Source organism: Chrysochloris asiatica, unplaced genomic scaffold (assembly GCF_000296735.1).
Source record: "Chrysochloris asiatica unplaced genomic scaffold, ChrAsi1.0 scaffold00053, whole genome shotgun sequence".
Lineage (NCBI taxonomy): Eukaryota > Metazoa > Chordata > Mammalia > Afrosoricida > Chrysochloridae > Chrysochloris > Chrysochloris asiatica.
In genome coordinates, this window is record NW_006408571.1 from 17,070,565 (window position 1) to 17,092,215 (window position 21,651).

Below are 21,651 nucleotides of genomic sequence, written 5' to 3' on the forward strand. Positions count from 1 at the left end.
AGAGGGTTTGAGAAGGGATGGTGCAGAGGGAGGCAGACGGAATAAAAAGCTCTCTGGACTCAGAACACTGCAGCCAGTGACCTTGGCCGTGATGTTTCTTCACTGCTCTGGGGCTAGGCTTCCCTCTGGACGGGAGGGTAAAGCCCGCCTGATCCGCAAGACAGTAGGATGCATCAGTGAGTGCAGGTGGGACGACTTTGTAAACTGTGAAGTGCTGGCCACAAAGGTGGGAGACGTAACCCCATCCAGTGGAGCTCTGCTTCCCTGATACGTCTGGAATTTGGCCTTTTTCTCCAGAGCACAATAAGGCAAGCTTGGCTGGGGCCTCAGACTGGAGCGAGCCCCAGTGACTGAGTGCATGGAAGACAATAAGGGGAATAGGAACCTGGGCGTCTGGTGGGTGCAGACAGACGGGAATGAATCAGCCATGGCTAGGAGGTGGCAAAGATGAACACAGCACAAGTGACTGCACTGGGGTCCCAGGGCTGGAGACAACACTTACTAATTATTATATGAGCCGCCAGCTCCAACTCAGAGAATGGGGGTTTGAATCCTGGCTCTCTGGAGACTTGGCGTCCCAGCTCAGTGCTCTCATCTTCGCTGGATAAGTCCAGTGGATCTCACTGCACTGCAGTTACTGGGGAGCTTGTAAACATGTACAGATGTCCAGGTCTGCTCCAAGATCCAGAGTTATTTGCTCCAGGATGGGGGCTGAGCACCTGAATTTTCTGAATGCCCTCTATAGGTGATCTTAATGTACAAACCAAACCAAACTCCAAAGCCGTTGCTATGGAGTTTATTCCGCCTCATACCAACCCCATAGGACAGAAGAGACCTGGTCTATTAGGACTCCTAAGGCTGTAATCTTTATGCAAGCAGACTGATGGGTTTGAACCGCTGACCTTTTGGTTAGCAGCCTTCAGAAGTGACAGTTCATCACGGACCCATAAAAACAGATTTAAACAGAAAGCAAGGTATCATCTAAAAGCAGTCACTTTGGAAACTTCTTGCAAGAAAGCTAACAGAAAAGCAGCACCAGGTCTCATTGGAATCCCTTTCAGCATTTGAGATGATTCATTTCTGGTGAAAAATACAGAAATAGAGGTTGTTCTCAGGGAACTTGTGGCTTGGTTCTGGACCTCCCCACGGAGCCACCAGGGCTCTCTACCGTACAGCCGGGGTTGAAGCACAATAGTCAAGGTGGGCTCCTGCAGCCCCCATCTTTGCTCCCGATGGGGACAATTCTTTCTCTGCCTCTCTTTGGATGGAAGGAGGGCACATTTAACTTCTAGTTACTCCTAGTCTCTTGCTGGGCCCTTGAACTTAGGAAGCGAAATCCTTAGAGCAGGGCTCACAACTCAAGAGTCACAAGAGGGATATGAACACTTTTAGGCTGGAACAAGACTTCGAGGCCATCTAATTCTGTCTTCTCGCCCAGTGCAGTCATCCTCCCTAGGAGACCCTTCTGGGCAATGGTCACAGAGCTCTCCTTACATACTTCCAGTATGGGGGACACCCTACCTCCTAGGGGGCCTCTTCTGTTAACTTGGCTGGAATCTGCCTCTGGGCAGTGGAGGAGGGGAACTCCATGACCCCAAGGCCATCAGTGGTTGTGCGCAGCTCTCTGATGTAGGTGTCAGCAAATAAGGGATACTATTTACCAATATCTAGCTGAAGATACGATGGTTTTGACCCTTTTATCTGTGTTCTAGAATTGGACTAAATCCTGACTCCTTCCCCTAAACTGTCAGTCCCTTTGTCTTATGAGTGTCTGCAGCAAACCCAGATCATCGCCCTCCATGTAGCCGCTTCTTCAGGCCATGGCTAAGGTTTCTTATTTTAGGTGGGAGATCCTAGAACAGGCGGCTTGTTCAAAGGCCTCCTGGATCAGATGGGGAAACTAAGAAACTAAGACCAGAGGGGGAAGGGCTTGTCAGCCAGAAGTCACTGAGCACTTTGGGGTGCAGTTGAGGCCGGACCCAAAGGACTCCTGCCCCAGGCCAGAAACAGTGGAAAGACAGTCCTAGGAGACCAAGATCTCAGCTCAGCCCTGCCATGAACATTCTGGTGTCACTGAAATATTTGCCTTTCTCTAGGGCTCAGTCTCCCCATCTGCAAAATGGGGTGGAGTTTACACCCAAACACTAATTTTCAAACTTCTAATTTTTGTTTTTTTAGTAGTAGTATTATGTCTTCCACAGAAGCCCAATAAAGGAGAGCTAGCTGTCTGGTGGAGCAGGATACGGGAGCTAGCCCTCATTCAGCGGATTATCGTCTGAAAATCACAAATGGGTACACCTTCCATGTTCTCCCAGCTCTAACTTTGTACAACTTTCTTCCCCCTTTCATAAATGACAGCTTATTATGGGCCCATAAAAGCAGACTTAAACAGAAGGCAAGGTATCTTCTAAAACAGTCAATTCAGAAACTTCTTTCAAGAAGGCAAATAGAATAGCGGCACCAGGTCCCACTGGAATCTCTCTTAGTGACTTGAGAGTTTCGTTTTCTTGTAAAAAATAAAGAAATAGTGGTTGTTCTTGGGGGACTTGCGGCTAGGTTCTGGGCCTCCCCACGGAGCCGAGTGGTGTCCCTGAGGGCGAGGAGGGCAGAGGTCCCTGCTCAGAATCTTCCTGAACCCATCTTCAAGTTTTTGATCTCCAGTTCCAACTGTTTGGTCTGCACCTCACGCTGGGTCAGCAGCTCCCGGAGCCTTCGTATCTCCTCCTGCTGCCGGTAGAACATCTGCAGTAGCTGGGAAAGCAAAGAACAGAGGGTCAGGTCACCTGGTGCCATCACACCAGCAGAAAAGCTAAAACGTGACCTCTTTTTGATTCATAGAGATGGCAGTGATTAAATTAATGTGGCTGAAGCCTGGTGTGTGTGTGTGTGTGTGTGTGTGTGTGTGTGGTTTAGACCTTAACTGCTGTTGCTGTTGTTAAGTGCCATCAAGTCAATTCCAACTTCTAGTGACCCTGTATAGGGTTTCTGAGGAGCGAATGGTAATTTTGAACTGCCAATCTTGCGGTTCTAATAGACCTTGCCACTGAGTACTTGCTTGTCTTACATGTAGGTCCACACCAGGACTGCAGCCATTAACCATACAGACCTTTTATGGTAACCTTGTGTTTTACGACCCAACAAATGAAATTCAAGCAGACTTAAAGGTTTCCAATATATTTTGACTCCTTAGATCTCCCATGGGATAGTGGAAGGGACACTAGGTCCTGAAGTTTGTAAACTTGAGTTTCCATCACCACTAAGCTGTGTAACCTTGGGAAGGTTAGGTTATTATCCTCTCTGAGCTTCCATTTCTGCCTCTGGAAACTGGGGTCCAGAAAACAAACTTCAGCACTGTAACTGCTGCCACTGCATGGAATGGCTACTTGGTGTTGAGTGTTTGGCTAAGGACGATCATTTTCTCCCTGAATGTTCACCACATCCTGGTGGGCAGCTGTGATAGGACCCCATTGACCACTGAGGAAGCTTTCATTAAAGCCTACAGACACCTAGGGTGTGAGATTCCCCAGTCAGTATTTAGCAGAGTCAGGACCAGAATCCTCTGTGAGAAGCCTGTGGTAGTTTTAGCTACTAAAGGGGAACCTGTGAGAGCCGGAACTCAATGAGACTGCATTGTTTTTCTCACAAGATTTCTGCCTTTCTGCCATTTTTTTATTGCTCCCTATTAGTGCAAATATTTGAATTTTCTTTTCTTTCACATGTTTCCACATTATACAAGTACTGGGTCTACACAGGTTTTACTGTATATACTGACTGTTACGGATTGACTCCACCACTCGTTTGTCAGTTTGTTGATAGCGCGTGTGGTGCTGTGATGATGGAAGTTATGCCACTGATATTTTCAGGTACCTGCAGGGTCACCCATGGTGGACAGGTCTCAGTGGAGCTTCCAGACTAAGACTAGGAAAGAGAGGCTGACCACTTCTGGAGGTTAGCCATTGAAAACCTTATGAATAGCAAATATCGTGCTGGAAGATGAGCCCCTCAGGCTAGGAGGCATTCAAAATACGACTGGGGAAGAGCTGCCTCCTCACAGTAGAGTTGACTTTAATGATAGAGCAAAGCTTTTGGTTCCTTCATTTGCTGATTGGGCACAACTCAAAATGAGAAAAAACAGATACAAACATCCATTAATAATCAAAATTGATATGAAATGCATAAATACCATTGTCTTAGGCATTAATTAGTGAGCTGAAATGGACAGGTATTGGCCATTCAAAATCAGACAATTGTATGGTTTACTATGTCAGAAATGACAAATTGATAAGAAATGGTGTCACATTCATTGTCAAAAAGAGCTTTTCAAGATCTATCTTGAAGCATGGTGCTGTTGTAATAGAATCATATCCATACATACGCCTACAAGGAAGACCAGTTAATGCCACTATTATTCAAATTTATGTACCAACCACTAACATCAAAGACAATAAAATTGATGAATTCTATCAACTTCTTCAGTTTGAAATTGATCAAACATGTAATCAAGATGCATTGATAATTACGAGTAATTGGAATGCAAAAGTTGGAAACAAAGTGTTAGGAATATGGCCTTGGTGATAGAAACGATGTGGAGATAGCAAGACAGAATTTTATATAAGACCAATGACTTCTTCATTGCAAATATTTTTTTAAACGACATAAAAGATGACTCGATACATGGACCTCACCAGATGGAATACACAGAAATTGAATTGATTCCATCTGTGGAGGAGACATATATGGGAAAGCTTCATTTCATCAGTCAAAACAAGGCCAGGGGCAGACTATGAACAGAATATGCAAACTCAGGCTAAAGCTGAAAAAAATTAAAACAAGTCCATGGGAGCCAAAATATGACCTTCAATATATCTCATCTGAATTTAGAGATCATTTAAAGAATAGATTTGATGCATTAGACACTAAAGACAGGAGACCACAAGAATTGTGGGGTGACATTAAGAACATCACACAGGAAGAAAGCAAAAGGTCATTGAGAAGACAAGGAAGAAAAAGAGCAAAATGGAGGTCAGGAGAGACTTTGAAACTTGCTCTCCAGCGTAAAGACGCTAAAGCAAATGGAAGAAGTGAAGAGGTACAAGAGTTGAGCAGAAAATTTCAAAGGTTCGCTCAAGAAGACAAAGTCAAATATTATAACAAAATGTGCAAAGACCTGGAGTTAGAAAACTAAAAGGGAAGAACATGCTCTGCATTTCTCAAGCTGAAGGAACTGAAGAAAAATTCAAGCCTCGACTTGTGGTATTGTAGGATTCTGTGGGCAAAATATTGAATGAAGCAGAGAGCATCAAAAAAAGATGGAAGGAATACACAGAGTCACTGTACCAAAAAGAAATGGTCAATATTCAACCATTTCCAGAGGTAGCATATGATCAAGAGCCAATGATCATGAAAGAAGAAGTCCAAGGTGCATTGAAGTCATTGGCAAAGAACACGGTACCGGATATTGATGGAATACAAATTGAAATCTTTCAATAAATTGATGCGCAATTGGAGGCATCCATCATCTATGCCAAGATGGACAAGGAGGACAACAACCTGCCCAACTGACCAGAAGACATCTCTATTTGTGCCCATTCCTAAGAGAGATGACCCAACAGAATGCGGTAATCATTGGACAATCTCATTGATACCCCATGTGAGTCAAGTTTTAATTTAATAAAGTTTTATTAGAGATAATGCAAAAAATAGCTGAAACCATACATTTATAGAGAACTTCCAGAGGTTCAAGCCAGATTCAGAAGAGGACATAAGAAAGAAGGATATCATTGCTGATGGCAGATGGATCTGGGTTGAAAGCAGAGAATACCAGAAAAATGTTTACCTGTGCTTTATTGTGCTCATGAGGAACCTGCACACAGACCAAGAGGTTCTAACAGAACAAGGGAACACTGAATGTTTTAAAATTAGGAAAAGTGTGCACCAGGGTTTTATTCTTTCACTATACTTATCAATCTGTATGCTAAACAAATAATCCAAAAAGTGGATTATATGAAGAAAAACGTGGCATCAGGATTGGAGGAAGACTGCAGATGATACAACCTTGCTTACTGAAAGTGAAGAGGACTTAAAAATACTTACTGATGAAAATCAAAGACCACAGCCTTCCGTATGGGTTGCATTTCAATGTAAAGAATACAAAAATCCTCATCACTGGACCAATAGATAACATCCATATAAATGGAGAAAACGTTGACATTATCAAAGAGTTCATTTTGCTCAGATCAACCATCAACACTCATGGACACAGACGTCAAGAAATCAAATGATGTATTGCATTGGGCAAATCTGCTGCACAAGACCTCTTTAAAGTGTTGTAGAGCAAAGACGTCAGTTTGAGGACTAAGGTGTGCCTGACCTAAGTCATGGTATTTTCAATAACCTCATATGCATGCAAAAGTTGGGCCATAAATAAGGAAGACTGTAGAAGAATTGAAGCATTAGTTATGGTACTGGAGAAGAATACTGAAAGTACCACGACTACCAAAAGAACAAACAGATCTGTGTTGGAAGAAGTATGCCCAGAGTGCTCCTTGGAAGTCAGCATGGCTAGACTTCAGCTCTCATACTTCGGACATATTGTTATGATGGACCAGTCACTAGAGAAGGGTACCATGTTTGGTAAATTGGAGGGTCAGAGAAAAAGAGGAAGACACCCAAGGAGTTGGATTGACAGAGTGGCAGCAGATAGCAAAGACTGTGAAGTTAGGCCAGGACTGGGCAGTGTTTCATTCTGTTTTGCACATGGTCACTATGAGTCGGTACCAACTTGATGGCACCTACCAACAACAACAACAATAATACATATGGATGTCACCAGATGGAATGCACAGGAATCACACTGATTGCATTTGCGGGAAGAGACGATGGAGAAGCTCAATATAATCAGCTAAAATAAGTCCAGGGGCCCCTGTGGAACAGATCATCAATCACTCATATGCAAGTTTATAAGAGTCAAAACTAGACCTTCAATATATTCCACCTGAATTTAGAGAACATCTCAAGAGCAGATTTGACACACTGAACACAAATGAAGACTGGAGGTGGTGTGGGATGACATCAAGAACATTATACATGAAGAAAGTAAAAGGTCATTAAAAAGACAGGCAAGAGCGACTTCTGGCAAGATGGTGGATCAGGCAGGCACACTACAGCAAAGATAAAAGAGACCAAATGAAAGAGGAACAGATAAAAATTCTGGAACTCTGAACTTCAGAGGTTCTGAATGCATGCTAGAAGAAGCTTGGCAGTTACGGTGAGAGAGGGACACTGGTGAATGGTCAGCCAGACACAGCACAACCATCTTGAACTTTTGTGAGCAGCCTTGGCAACAGAAGGTGGTCTGGCAGAGCAGGTTCACATAGGCGACAGGAAAGGTGTGATTGAGTCCTTCTTTTTCACCACGATCTCCTGAGAACCAGAGGTGTGGCAGCTCCTACCTCCATCCACCCCCAGTGCAGACCCTGCTCTCTAGGAGTTTAGAGCCAGGTGGGTGGTTGTGAGCTATGTCAATATGAGACAGGGGCCAGCTGCACCACTTTGGTGCCTGGTGCCTGGATCCAAGTAGACTTGGCTTCAGACCTACAGAACCCGCAAAGCCACCAGACCAGCATGAGTCTAGCAAAATCCCTCATAACCAGACACCCTGCCATCCTAGCACCCTCAAAATGGTTTCACCAAGGGCCCCCACAAACTACTTCTGGACTGAATGCCCTGAATATAGACAACCATCTAGGGTCAGGAACTCCACTGTCATCTCTTCTACATCAAAAGAAAAATGATGTTCAATCACTTCAAGAGGTAGCATATGATCAAGAATTGACATTTTAGTAAGACATCTAAGTGGCAATGAAGGCACTGGTGAAAAGCAAGGCCCCCAGAACTGATTAAATATAAATTGAAATGTTCCAACAAACGATGCTGCGCTGGAGGTCTCACTCATCTGTGCCAAGTAATTTGGAAGATAGCTATCTGGTCACCGATTGGAAGAGATCCATAATTGTGCCCAATCCAAAGAAAGGTGACCCAATGGAATGCAGAAATTATTGAACAATATCATTACTATCACATGAAAGTAAAATTTTAACTGAAGATAATTTAAAAATAATTGTGGCAGATTCAGATTCAGAAGAGACCGTGGAACTAGCCTTATCATTGCTGATGCATCTTGACTAAAAGCCGAGAAAAATGTTTACTTGTGTTTTACTGAGTCTGCAAAGGCATTCGACCATGTGGATCATGATTAGCTATGGATAACACTGTAAAGAATGGAAATTCTAGAACTCTTAACTGTGCTCATGAGGAACCAAGAAGCAATTAGTCAAACAGAACAAGGGGATATTGAATGGTTCAAAATCAGGAAAGGTGTGCCTCAGGGTTGTATCCTTTCTCCATAGCTATTTAATCTGTATGCTGGGCAAATAATCTGAGAAAATGGATTATATGATGAACGTGGCATCGGGGTTGGAGGAAGATTCATTAGCAACCTGAGATAAGCAGATGACACAAACTTGCTTTCTGGAAGCAAAGAGGACTTGATGTACTTACTGATGATGATCAAAGACTACAGATTTCCGTATGGGCTGCACCTCAGAATAAAGGAAACAAAAATCTTCACTGCTAAATAACATCATGATATTATTTAGATTGAAATTGTCAAAGACTTCATTTTGCTTGGATCTACTATCAACACTCATGGATGTGGCAGTCAAGCAATCAAATCACGTATTCCATTAGGCAAATCTGTTGCACAAGACCTCTTTAAAGTGTTAAAGAGCAAAGAGGTCATTTTGAGGACTAAGGCGCACTTAACCCAAGCCATGGTATTTCCAATGGCCTCATATGCATGTGAAAATTGGTCAATGAATAAGGAAGACCGTGGGAGAATTGATGCATTTGAAGCAGGATGTTGGTGAAGAATATTGGAAATACTATGGACTGCCAGAAGAACAAACAAATCTGTCTTGAAAGAAGTACAGTCAGAGAGCTCCTTAGAAGCCAGGATAGTGAGATTTTATCTCTCGTAGTTTGGACATTCTGTCAGGAAGGACCAGTCCCTGGAAAGACATTATGCTTGTTAAAATTGAAAGAATGAGAAAAAAAGAGGAAGACTCCCAACGAGATGGACTGACACAGTGGCAGCTACAATGGACTCAAACATAACAACTCTGAGGATGGCACAGGACTGGGTATTGTTTTGTTCTGTTGTACATAGGATCACTGTTGTAACAACATGTCTAAAGTATGAAAGATAAAGTCTCGTCAGATGTTGGTTCTTAACAAATGTTGGTTCTGAAAGCAAAGAAAATCATAGAATGTCAGAACCAAACAAAAACAAAAGAACTAAAAAAAACTTGAATATCTATCAGACACATAATACCCTCTCCAATTTCACTAGTAGCTGTTGAGTTGATCGTGACTCATGGAAACCCCATGTGTGTCATAGTAGAACTAAGCTTCGTAGTGTTTCCAATGGCTGATTTGTCAGAAGTAGATCACAAGGTCTTTTTCCCGAGGGGCCTCTAGGTGAAGCTGAACCTCCAAACTGTAAATTAGCACCTCATCACCCAGGATTCCCTCTTCACCTGACAGATGGAGAATAAACCTACCATCTTGGCATCTGCTGCTGGATGAATTAACAAAATGAGTTAAGTGACTGGACCAAGCCACATAGCAGGTAATTCTCCTCAGCCTCATTTTCTCCCTCCATCCCACCTTCCTTCCCTCCATCCCACCTTTCTTCCCTCCTCCCTCCCTCCCTTGTGTGAGCCCCTCCCACTTCCTTCATTCACACCTCATTCTCTGTCTTTGGTGGGGGACACTCGAAAACATCGAAGCCATTGGAGAACCAGGTTTTCTTCTCCTCCAGCCTGTGTTCTGCTGCCCACCTTGGCGCCTTCTCCTCTAGCACGAATGAAGGCCTCCGGCTGATCTCTGGAGGCTGGGGTGAGGCTGGGGCCACCAAATTGGAGAAAGGCCTCTCTAGAGGCTCTGGCCTTGGGCTCAGCAGCTCCGAGCCAGGCCTGAGGGACACCAGGAGTGGTCCTGGGAACAAAGCAGGGCACTGTGAGGACTGAGCATCCCTGAGCAGACAATTAGGGGGTGGGGGGGATCAACACAGAGAGCCACTCAGACACACGAGGTTGGTTCAGAAGATATGGCCACACGCAGCTAAGTCCAGACACAAGGACCAGGACAATCAATACAGAGACCCATACTGCAATTACTACCTGTTGTCTACAGGTGGCATGCGTGGGAGTGGCCCCCAAATACTGTGAGCTCAAGGTAGCCCTACCCACATGGTACCCTGCCATTTATCAAGTCCATGAATTCTCCCAACAGCCCTGGATGACGTCGGTAGACCCACCGCACAGTGAGACCTATCTAAAGGCTATACAAAACTGGTCTCCTGTACCACAGTTTCCTGGAAAGCCCCTCTCAACCACTGGGAGTTGGGGGGGTTTCCAATCACAAAGGCAGATGCTGGAAATTGGAGAGCAGGGTAGGGCTGATCCTCTGGTGGTCAGAGAGAAAGAAGTGGGTGGTCAAGGAGGCCGAGTGGCATAAGGGCCTAGCTGGGTGGGGACTGCTATCTAGAGGGTCTCTTAGGTCAGGAATGATGGGGCTGGGGACTAGGCAAGGGAAGACTGGCTGAGACTCTCTGGTCACCTTGTACACCTCGTACAGTTTAAAGAAGTGTTTCCACTGGACAATGGCCTTGAGGCAAGGAGTTTTCTGAGCCACATAGGACAAGACTCTACAGAGGCTCCCCAACATGGGACCATCCCAGACACTGGGGATTGATTATCTTCCAGGGTTAAGAAAGAATGAAAATTCCAACCAAAGCCCCCTCGGCACCTGCCTGAGGCCTCTCTCACCTCTGTTCACCCCGCTGAGCCACTCCTGGGCAGTCAGAGAGGGCTGGGCCCCTGCGGTTGGGGGGTAGATGTCCTCTTGGTAGGATTCTGACTGCAGAAGAAATCAGGATACCAAGAGATGACCATTGTGTGAGACGCTGACCAGGTAGGAGGGGCCCCAGTCTCTGCTGAGGAGTGGAAGTCCAAGCCCAGAGAGCAAAGGGACTGCCCAGGGTCACATAGTAACTCAGGAGCAGAGGTGGGTGAGACCCAGGACTCCTGGCTCCCGGTGACACCACATGACCATGGTACTACCTGTGGCCAGCCCCTGACACCTGAGTCCTGCCTTCCCCGGATGGCCCCACCACCTTACCCGCCGGGGTACAATCATGGATACAGGCTCAATGAGGCTTTTGGTTGTGATCAGCTTGTAGAAGCGGAAGATCTCGCAGGAGGACACGTCGAGACCTCTCTTTGGCATGACACCTGTGAGCCAAGGGGACAAGAGGTTACAGGCTGGCCTGGGGGCCATAGTGACCCAATGTGAGTTGAAAAACCAGGCTGCACACATCAATAGAAACCACCTTCAACAAATGGTAAACAAATACTTATGCTGGGCTGGGCCCAGTGCCTGGGAACCAGTGGAAATCACCAGACGCTGTCCCCACCTTCCAGGACTTCTTTATTCTAGCTAGATTTTTATAGTTGGTTGCTCTGTGTGTTGCTGTTGGGTGCCCTCAGGCTGATTCTGACTCATAGCAACCCATGTGACAGAGAACTGCTCGTAAGAACTGTGGATCCAAACTATCAGCTACTCTGTGAGACGAAACTGCGGCAGCCTGCTTTCATAGAGATTGTTGCTGTTGTTAAGTTCCGTTGAGTTGGTTCCGACTCATAGCAACCCTGTATAGGGTTTCTGAGGAGCAGTTGGTGGGTTTGAACTGCCGACCTTGTGGTTAGTAGTTCAGTGCTTGTCCTATATACCACACCATCACATTCTTGGAAACCCTATGGGGCAGTTCTATTTATTATATCTTACAGGGTCTCTGTGAGTCAGAAATAACTCAGTGTCCACGGGTAAGTTTTCCAGAAACACATTGCCAACTGATCTTCCCTGGGCTGGGAGCACCTCCCTTCTCTCCTGGTGCTCTCCGTAACTCCTCAAGTGCTATGTCCTCTGGAAGTCTTCCCTGACTCCTCTGTGCTTTCAGACAACCTCATGCATACCTCAGTTAGAGCCCCAACACATTTCCATCATCGGTGTGGTGAGTGCCCTCTCCCCTACCAAATATGGGCTCTCCTGGCTCAGGCCTGAGCTCTCCAGATCTGGCCCTGAAGCCCTAACTCTACGTGGCCTCAAAGCTCCACACTCACCGATTCCCTTCTGTGGGTAACAGGAGCGGTATTCGGTCAGGTAGTTCAAGTGAGGCTTGTCTGAGCTCACCTCATAGTAACGGATGTTCCCGTCTCCCTAAGGAAGAGGAAGGTAAGATGCAGAGCTCGCTCCATCAGCTCCCCACCTGGCCGCCAATGCCACGCAGCAAAAACCTGGCTCTCACATTGAGTGAACAGTTGGCAAACACATCTCACAAAGGAAAACAGCAGGGAGTTCAGGTGGGGGTGTCCCCATTTTAACCTTCCATCCCTCAGCCATGACTTAAAGCCCACCCTGTCCTTCCAAAGCAGAGGCTCTGGGAAGACAGGCCCCAGGACCACTCCCATCTGAAAACTACATACGAAGGTTAGAACTGACTAGTCCTCAGAGACCAGCCATGAGTCTTATCCCTAGGGGGAGTTTCTGTCATCCTAATAACTGGGCAGGGGGAGAAGACAGCTACTGGCATGGGTGGGCGTCAAAGAAGGAACAGTCCTACCCAATGAAGACTTGTTCTACCCAAAATACAGGGTGCTGTGTGGAGAAAAGCCAACAGGCCCCTCCTCATTTTGATCCAGAGCTGGGAAGGGACGAGTGCAGGGTGTCCAACTAAAGGGGAAAGGAATGCTGAACTCACCACAGGGAAGAGTGGCCAGCCAGGTGCCTGAGAGTGTATTTCGGTGTGTGGGGTACAGGCAGGGCTCACAGGCTTGTCCCTTCAGGGGCGCTAGAGGGAAGGGGCTGCTACTGCAGGTGCAGAGAAGGTCCTGCCGTGGTTCCCACTCTGGTCCACCTTCAGGTACCCCCCAGTTACTGAATACAGCACTTAGTGTGCATGCGTATCCACATTTCTACACAATCCTTCAAATGAGCGTCCATCAGGAACTGAAGCTACTTTCCAGGAAGACTTGTGGAGCAGGATGGAAGAACTGTTTGCACCCAGTGAGGTTTCTGGCTGTCTTTCTCATGCCTCTGGGTACCCTGTGTGAATCCCATGCCCCCTAACAATGGCCAGACAAGCCTCAGAGGCAGAGTATTGTCCTTGCCCCACCCCACGGGCTCCAGGCTACTATCTGGCACCAGTGAGGCCAAATGGGCAGTAGTTCTGCCTTATGCCTTGGGTACAGGAGGCCACCTCCCTGCCCAAGTAGAGCATGCTGACCTTCCCCACCACGTAGAGCATGCTGGTATCCACGTCGTAGAAGGGAAACAGAACCCCTGAAGAGCCATCCAGATCTTCTTCTGTGAGAGGCACAGAGAGGTCGTCCTGTGAGGAAAGGGGAGAGCACAGAGGCTGGTGGTTACTCACAGGGCCCTCAGTCCCAACATGGGCAAGTGTGCTGTGTGAGACAAGAGTTCCTCTCATAGTTGGTATGTGTGTGTGAGAGAAACTGAGTGTGTATGTATGAGAGTAAGTTTGTCTGTGAGAGACACAGAATGAGTTAGTGTGTGGTGGACACTAAAGATCGTGTGTGTGAGAGACAGACTGAGCGTGCGTGTTAGAAAGAGTGAGTTGGTGTGTGTGTAACAGACAGATTGAGTTAGTGTGTGTGGTGGGTGCGAGAGAGTGACTGAGTGTGTGTGTCTCTGACAGGAACTGTGTGAGAGAGTTTGTGTGTGCATGTGTGTGAGAGACTGAGTTAGTGTGTATGGGGACATAAAGAGGATACCCCCGGTTCTTGAGGCCCAATCTGTGGGCTGCTGTTTGATGGAAATGTTATTTTTATAGACATTAACACACAACCACCTTCTATTGTGCCATCAACAAATCACTTTTCAGGTACCTAATCTCACTCTGCTCCTCCCTGACCTGTTTGTTAGTTTTGTTTTAGTATATGAAGAAGGAAACTCAGTCTTTGAAACTCTTGTCAAGTGCTCCTTCAAATGAATCCTGCCTGGCCTGGCCTTCATGCCACCCCCATGACCCACTTCCTCTCCCAAAGCCACCCTAAATGACAAGATCTCCATGCCCATACCTCTCAGTCTCATTCCTAGTCTTTGCTCTCGCTGGTCCCTCTGACCAAAAGGTCCTCTCTGTCCCCAACCTCCACCCCATCTGCCCCCAGTCCTGTCCCAGATTCAGCCATGTGTCCTCCCTACACTAGAGCCTCTCATGAGTCCAGATCAGCTTCTCCAGGAACACCCAGACACACACAGGTCTGGGCTTACTCAGTGGGCTGTCAGCGTATCTCTTAGTCATGCCTGGATCCCCAGCATTTGGAAGACTGTACTAAGCAAGTATCTGAGAAATGAATGAATGAACCAACAAATGAATCAAGCAAGCACTCAGCTAAGAGATAAAGATGAGGGTGAGGGTGGGGGTGGGGCTGGGTGCAAGACTCACCTGGTCCCATAGGGCCATTTGCCGGTTGTTCCATCGGGAAGTGCCGGTGGACAGCAGCTTCTTCAAGCCCCCCAGAAACAGCACCTTGTTGACACGGTGCCCCTTGTAGTCGGCTTCCTGGAAGGACATGTGTGTTTGGTGGGAGAGGCCCTGATATGCTACCGCTTCAGGAATGCCCTCCTTTCTGGAGAATCGTGCAGGGCACCACCTCTATGCACATGGAGTCTCCCCCTCTAGTTTTGTCCAGGCTTAGTTTTCTGAGCTGTGGGAGAGGTAAACTTCTGCCCAGCTCCAAGCTCTTCCTGGAAGAGTGTTGAGTACCTATGTGTGCCATGCATGCGGTAGGTGGGCAGTACCACTTGCATTATGCATCGCATCCCTGAGAGAAAGGACTGTGATCCACTGTTACAGAGGAGGAGACAGAGGTTCAGAGATAGGGAAGCACTACTTCCCGTCACATGGTGGAGAAACAGTGGGGCCCTCAGCTCTCCCAACGCCTTGGCCAGTGACAGCTGAGGTGAACCTGTAAACGCTGGAGTCACACCAGGTTCAAACCCAGCTCTACGTATGAGCAAGTCACTTCACTTCTCTTTGACCTTGGTTTCCTCATCTGAAAAGTGAGGACACCCTACCTTTCAGGGATGCTGAGAGTTCATAAGAGGATAACATATATAAAGACTTCTTAGAAGTCTCTCCAATCCCATTATGCTCCATGTTCCTCTGACCTCATACCAGATGCTGGCCCAGTACTGACCTGGAGAACCGTTCCCATTCGAGGGTCGAGGATCCGAATCTTGCGGTCTTTGCAGGCGGTGGCCAGCAGATTGCCGTTGGTGTTGAAGGACATGGAAAGGATCACATCTTTGTGACAATCGATTGTCCTCACAGGGCTCGTGATGACAGATTCCTTTGTGTCCAGGTTCCAGACCATCACCTGCACAGGAGAGAGTCAGCTGAGTGCAGCAGACACATGCCGGCTGGCTGTAGTGAAACACAGTATCCCCAGGAGGGAAGCTGCAGATGGTAGTATGGATCTGCAGCTAACTGCCATGAAGTAGCAGGGAATGCTGGGAGTCAGGCTGTCAGTGCAAAGAAAACACCATCTGCCTTAGAGCAACAAAACATACATGGTGGGAGGACCCCAGGGGGCTTCAAACTGTTCTTAGGAGCAGCTTCCACCTCATGCAGATACACAGGTTTAGTTGCATAGGTTGTGCACTGCACAGCTCCAGGGTAGCCCACTCCATAGCCTAGGATATGAACAGTGGCCCCCTGGAGCAGTACACAGACAGCCCACACAGCCATAGGCAGCAGCCCTGCAGAGACAGCCTAAAGAAGTAGGAGACAGGCATTCTGATCTAGAAGTGGGAAGCCCAGACCCTCCAGCCTCTTCCCCCTTCACTCTTTTATCTATCACAGGTGTTTCTGTCTCCCCTAGAGAATGGCAGGGAAACATTTAAAAGGCTTGGTGATGGTACCAACAATCCCGTTTGTGTACACCTTGGGAAACTGATGCCCAGACCACCTCCTCCAGGCAGACCCACCTTGTAGTCATAGCCAGAGCTAAAGAGGACGTTAGCGGCTGTGGGGTGCCACTCCACCAGGCCCACTCTGCGGGAGTGGCCCACCAGCTCCTTCTTGAAGGCTGTGAGGTTCCTTGACAGCAGATGCTTCGGGATGTTCCAAATCTTAATCTGGTAGGAAGACACCGCCGAGGGAGAGAGTTAGCCAAGACCACCTCAGACTCCAGCCAACCCCAAGCCATAGAACTGACAGTGTCCAGCAGAAGGGTCCGGGGAATTCTCAGAGGGTCAAAGATTTCATTAAGGTCCCCTCAGCCTGAGCAGAGACAGGCATGCAGCCAAAATAAACTGAAGTTTCCAAATCTGCACCCTGGTAATCTCTGCTACCCTGTTGACCCAAATGGGTGGGCCATAGGTCTGCCAATCTTTCTCCAGCCTAGGATATCCTACACAGTACAATGGTCTGCAAACTCTTTGTCCAAAGGCCCAGGGTGAATGCCAGGAGAAGACTCGAATGCCATGTTCATGTTTTTGTTCATCCTTACGGCACTAGGGAGCCAGAGTAAGCTCTGGATTAGGACTGAGTTTTGGGAGAAATCCTTGGACTGGATTGCCTGGAAGAGGAAAGACTAAAGAACCAGAGACTAGGTTGTATGGGGTTGAGAAAAGGTCTGGGACTTCTCCTAGAATACAGCCTTAGGAAGTCCAGGCAGGCAGGGGTCAGCCTGAAGAAGCAGCATCTAATAAATCAGTGCTGTCCGAGGGTGGAAGGGGGAGAACGTGAGCTCCCCGTCACAGGGGTATACAAATGGAGGTACTGGGGGGATGCTGCAGAGGGAAATGGAGTCCAGAATGGTGCTGGCCTGATGTTCCTCAGTGTCCTGCAGAGTTCTCAGCCCCTTGTGTGATTGTACTTAATCTCTCTTAGAAACACAGAGTTTTCATGTAGACTTTGTTTCAATTAAATTCAGCAAATGTTGGTTTCCTGGTCATCTTTAGATTTTAAACCAGAAAGGTTCTAGACTGATGTGATTGGGGAGGTCAGTGATGGCACAGAAATGGACCTGGACTGGAGGACAGCAGGTCTGTTTGAGGCAAAGACTGTCCACTGTCCAGAGCTGAAGAGCCGTTCTCCCCCATAGCTCCCAGGGGACAAGGAGGAAACAGCAGTGCACTTGGTTTACGAGGGTCTGGAATCACTCTGGGGGCTGCTGCTGGGGCCAGAAAAAGCACTGCCAATTCCTGACAATCATGTCCACTCCCCCTGCCTCTGGGATGTCTGGGACAGGACAGTCACAGACAATGGGGCCAAAGGGAGACTTAATAGACCTTTAAGGGAGTCTTTGGGCATGTGTGAAAGCATTACAGCAGGGGGCGCAGCATCTGGCATTTGGTATCCTATTCAAAGACCTACACTCATTGGAGACAAGGCCACTCTCACATGGTCTGACTGCAGTGGTAGGGCACCAACTCAGCAGACACTGTTCTTTATGGTCCTCAAACCCAGCAAGGTCCTCCCCTACATGGAAACTGACATAGGTCTTAGAATTTTCTGCCTGCCTCTCCTGATGGAACGAGTCTGCTTCCTTTGATTAGACAATGAGGGTTCTGCAATAGGTTTTATGTATTTCCCTTTTTGCCTTAGCTGCCAGGCAGCTCAGAGCAAAACCTGGAAGCTCAACTGCTTCAACTCTTCTGTGCCTATGTGTCTGGCATGATGTCCTCACTTTTCTCTTGGTCTTTTGAGAAGTGACAGACTTTGGTGGACAGACAATGGGCTCTGGAGTCAGACGGGCCCCAGTCTAAAGGTTGGCTCTGCCTCTTATAAGCTGTGTGATCATGGGCAAATTGCTGCACCTCTCTGATTCATGGCTTCTCCATCAGATAATTATCCTACCTTGTGAGGTTGCTGGGAACACCAAGTAATACGATGTATAAGTAGGCTCACAGTATGTGACCGCTTCGAGTATGACTTTTATCTTGGTCATATCTATATCTTTGGTTTTAAGCCAGACCCACTGTGTTTTAGAAGCAAGCACATAATAAGTTATAAATAAATAACACCAGGAAGGGACTGCATCCTGATATAGAATGGGAGCTCAAAAATGGAGGTGGACATGAAGCGTTGGGGATGATCTTGGTGCCCATTCTCATATAAGGTTCTGCTCCAACTCTTTTGAAGCTCTTTTCCTGCTGTATGTGAGATTAAGGGACTTAGTATTTTCTGGCCACAATGAAAATGCCCCTCACATTATTGTATAGTTCCCCCAAAGGGTGGGCTTTCTTATTGGAGTCTGAATCTCATTGGATCATCAGAAGATAAGTGGGAGCTATTATGTACTTCATACAGGTGGAGAAACTGAGGTCCTCAGGAAGGAGGAGTGGTACCCCAAGTCCCAGAGTCCAGGACTTTTCTTCTTTGATCTGCTCACCTTCCTCCTCCACCTCAGTGATGAAGGAGTTGAGTAGACACCACTCTACCTCCCTCCGTATCCCACCCTTTCAGTTATGAGAACAACTTCATGGCTGCTTGAAGCAGGCACTCACCGTGGCATCTTCAGAACAGGAAGCAATCTCAAAATCATCAAAAGGGTTCCACTTGATGTCTAAGACGTTTCCTCTATGTCCGCAGACCTTTGGATAGTGAGGGTCCAACTTTCCAGTCTGTAAAACAATGTCCAGGAGGAGTGAGGGGAGGAGCTTCTGGACAGTCAGCAGCAATCACTGAGTAGACAGGAAAATGTCAAGGCAAAAGTAGGTGTGATTCTAGGTCTCCCACAGATTCTCTGTGTGACCTTGGGAGGGTGTAGCCACTTCTCTGAGCCTCAGTGTCTTCCTCAATAAAACAGAGCCAACAACAGGTATCTTACAAGGTGGTGTGATGATCACAGGACACCAGGGGTATAAAGTGCCTTCAAGTTGATTCCAACTCATAGGCTTTCCAAGGAGCAGCTGGTGGGTTTGAACCACCAATCTTGCAGTTAAGCAGTCCAGTGTTTATCCTACAGCACCACACCAGGCTTCCATGGAAAGGCTCCAGCACATAGTAAAATCCAGCACAAACCGATTCTGATCCATGGAGACCCTACAGAACAGAGTAGAACTAGTCCAAAGGGTTTCCATGGTTGTATATCTTTGTGGAAGCAGACAGCCACATCTTTCTCCTGCAGAGCAGCTGGTGAGTTCGAAGTTCTGACCATTCAGCTAGCAACCAAGTGGTTTGACCACTGTGCAGTGAGGGTTCTAGCACATAGTAGGTGCTCAATAAAAGTGCATTTCCCCTCTTATTCTGCTGGTGGAATGTAAATTGGGGTAGCTGCCATGGAAAAGAGTCTGGCAGTTCCTCAAAGGTCAAACAGAGTTACCCTTGTTATTGTTGTTAAGTGCCTTCAAGTTGGTTCTGACTCCTAACAACCCTATATAGGGGTTCCAAGGAGCACCTGGTAGGTTTAAACCACTGACCTTGCAGTTAGCAGCCCAGTGCTTATCATACAGTGCAACACCAAGACTACATTGTTCTTATAAATACCATGGAGTCAGTTCTGACTCATAGTGACCCTGCACAGGGTTTCCGAGGCTGTAAATCTTTAGGGGAACAGAACGCTGGTAGTTTCGAACTGCTGACCCTGAGGTTGGCAGCCTGACTTGTAACCACTATGCTACCAGAGCTCCTTATTACCCTGTTGCTATTGTTAAATGCTACCGAGTCAGTTCCAACTCACAGCGACCCTGTATAGGGTTTCTGAGAAGCAGCTGATGAGCTTGAACCACTGCCCTTGATGTTCAAACTGTTCTTGCAGTCCAGCGCTTTATCCCATGGAGCCAGACCAGGACTCCTACATTACGCTTTGTTGTTGTGAGTTGGTTTCGACCCTGTACAGGGTTTCCAAGGCTGTAAATCTTTACAGGAGCAGAAAGCCTCATGTTTCTCCCGCGGAACAACTGGTAGTTTCAAACTGCTGACCGTGAGATTCGCAGCCCGATTCGTAACCACTACGCTACCAGAGCTCCTTACATTACGTTATGACCCAGCAATTCTATTTCTATGTAAATACTCCAGAGAATAAAAACTCATGCCCACACAAATACATGAATGTTCACAGCTGCATTATTCATAATAGCCCAAAAATGGAAACAGCCCAAGTGTTTATCATCAGATGAATGGATAAATGAAGTGTGGTTTACTCATACAACAGAATGTTATTCAACTATTTAAAGGACTGAGGATAATAGAATCGGGATTCAGAGGTGAAATTTTCACCATCTACATGGGAAATATGGGTTTGAGTCCTGGCCAATTCATCTTGTATGTAGCCACAACTCATGTGTCAGTGGGTTTCTATGTTGCTGTGATGTGTAACCGGTTTCAGCAGTCTACAAGCTATGACAGACTGAGGAGAAAGGGCTGGTGATCAGCTTCTGGAAATCAGTCAGTGGCAGGCGGTAAAAAGAAATGAAGTATTGATACATGTTATAACATCCTGATGTGGTGCTGTGGGTTGATGCACTGGACCCACAAGGATGGTTTGAACTACAAGGTCGGCAGTTCAAGCTCACCAGCTGATCCCCGATCCTTGAGTTGGGGTTTGAAGGCACTTAAAACAACAACATGGATGAGTCTTGAAGACATTATCCTAAGTGAAAAAAGTCAGACACAAAAGCCCATGTATTGCAGGGGTTCCATTTAGATAAACTATCCAGATTAGGCAAATCCATAAAAACAAAATGTAGATTAGTCATTGCCAGGAGCTGGGGAAGGGGCAATAAAGAGTAGCTTCTTAATGGCTTTGGGCTTTCCTTTTTAGGGTCATTAAAATGTTCTGGAGTTAGATAGTGGTGACCATTGTACAATCTGGTAAAACCCACTGAGTTGTGCACTTTGAAATGGTAATTTTATGGTAAGTGAATTACATCTCAATTGGAAAAAAGGGGATTTCTCTCTTCCCTGCTAAGAATTCCTGTATTGGTGCTGGGAGGTCCACCCAGGCCCCCAAGCCCATGTCAGGCAGCCCTGAAGCTGAGATGTCAACTCCAGCAGAGAGACTTGGATTTCCTGGGGACTTAAGTTCAGTCACAGAATCTTAGAGCTGTTAGTGTTCATCCCCCTCATTTCACAGATCCCAGACTGAGGCTGAGGTGATAAGTCCAGGCCAGAACACACGGCCCTGGCAGAACAGGCCTTCTATCCGCCAATGCCTGGCCACATTGTCTGGAGCTCACCCAGCGGAATGCTTCACTGACCATTTTTATGCCTAGCTGGGAGATAGCTGAGGAGGAGACTGGCCAGCATCATACATGCAGCCACTATTTACAAGATACCTACAGCGTAGGCCCTAGGCCAAGTACTGGCGGCACACAGTCTCAGGAGTTTTTGAAAGTGAACTTTCTGGCACAGTGTGGACTCAGGGAGCATGGGTCTCCTCTCCTTACTCAGCTCCCTGACTCTACAGAGACCACGGCACTTTTCATGTGAGGTCCCTGAGACCATGTCCTGTCATGAATGAGCAAAGATGCAGGGGTGGTCTCTGACCTTGCTTCAAA

The 21,651-nt window shown here is 47.0% G+C and overlaps 1 protein-coding gene across 1 annotated transcript in view; it reads right to left on the reverse strand.

Moving 5' to 3' along the window:
- Positions 1 to 2,619: 2,619 nt before the first annotated feature.
- Positions 2,620 to 21,651, reverse strand: part of CORO2A (coronin, actin binding protein, 2A) — a 40,266-nt gene continuing 21,234 nt past the window's right edge. The window contains exons 2-11 of the mRNA XM_006863146.1: positions 18,658 to 18,774; positions 16,132 to 16,281; positions 15,342 to 15,521; positions 14,588 to 14,704; positions 13,406 to 13,510; positions 12,243 to 12,339; positions 11,242 to 11,354; positions 10,890 to 10,980; positions 9,806 to 10,056; positions 2,620 to 2,751 (exon numbers count right to left, since the gene is read on the reverse strand). Coding sequence (XP_006863208.1) covers positions 2,620 to 2,751; positions 9,806 to 10,056; positions 10,890 to 10,980; positions 11,242 to 11,354; positions 12,243 to 12,339; positions 13,406 to 13,510; positions 14,588 to 14,704; positions 15,342 to 15,521; positions 16,132 to 16,281; positions 18,658 to 18,774 — 1,353 coding nt within the window. The remainder of the gene's footprint in view (positions 2,752 to 9,805; positions 10,057 to 10,889; positions 10,981 to 11,241; positions 11,355 to 12,242; positions 12,340 to 13,405; positions 13,511 to 14,587; positions 14,705 to 15,341; positions 15,522 to 16,131; positions 16,282 to 18,657; positions 18,775 to 21,651) is intronic.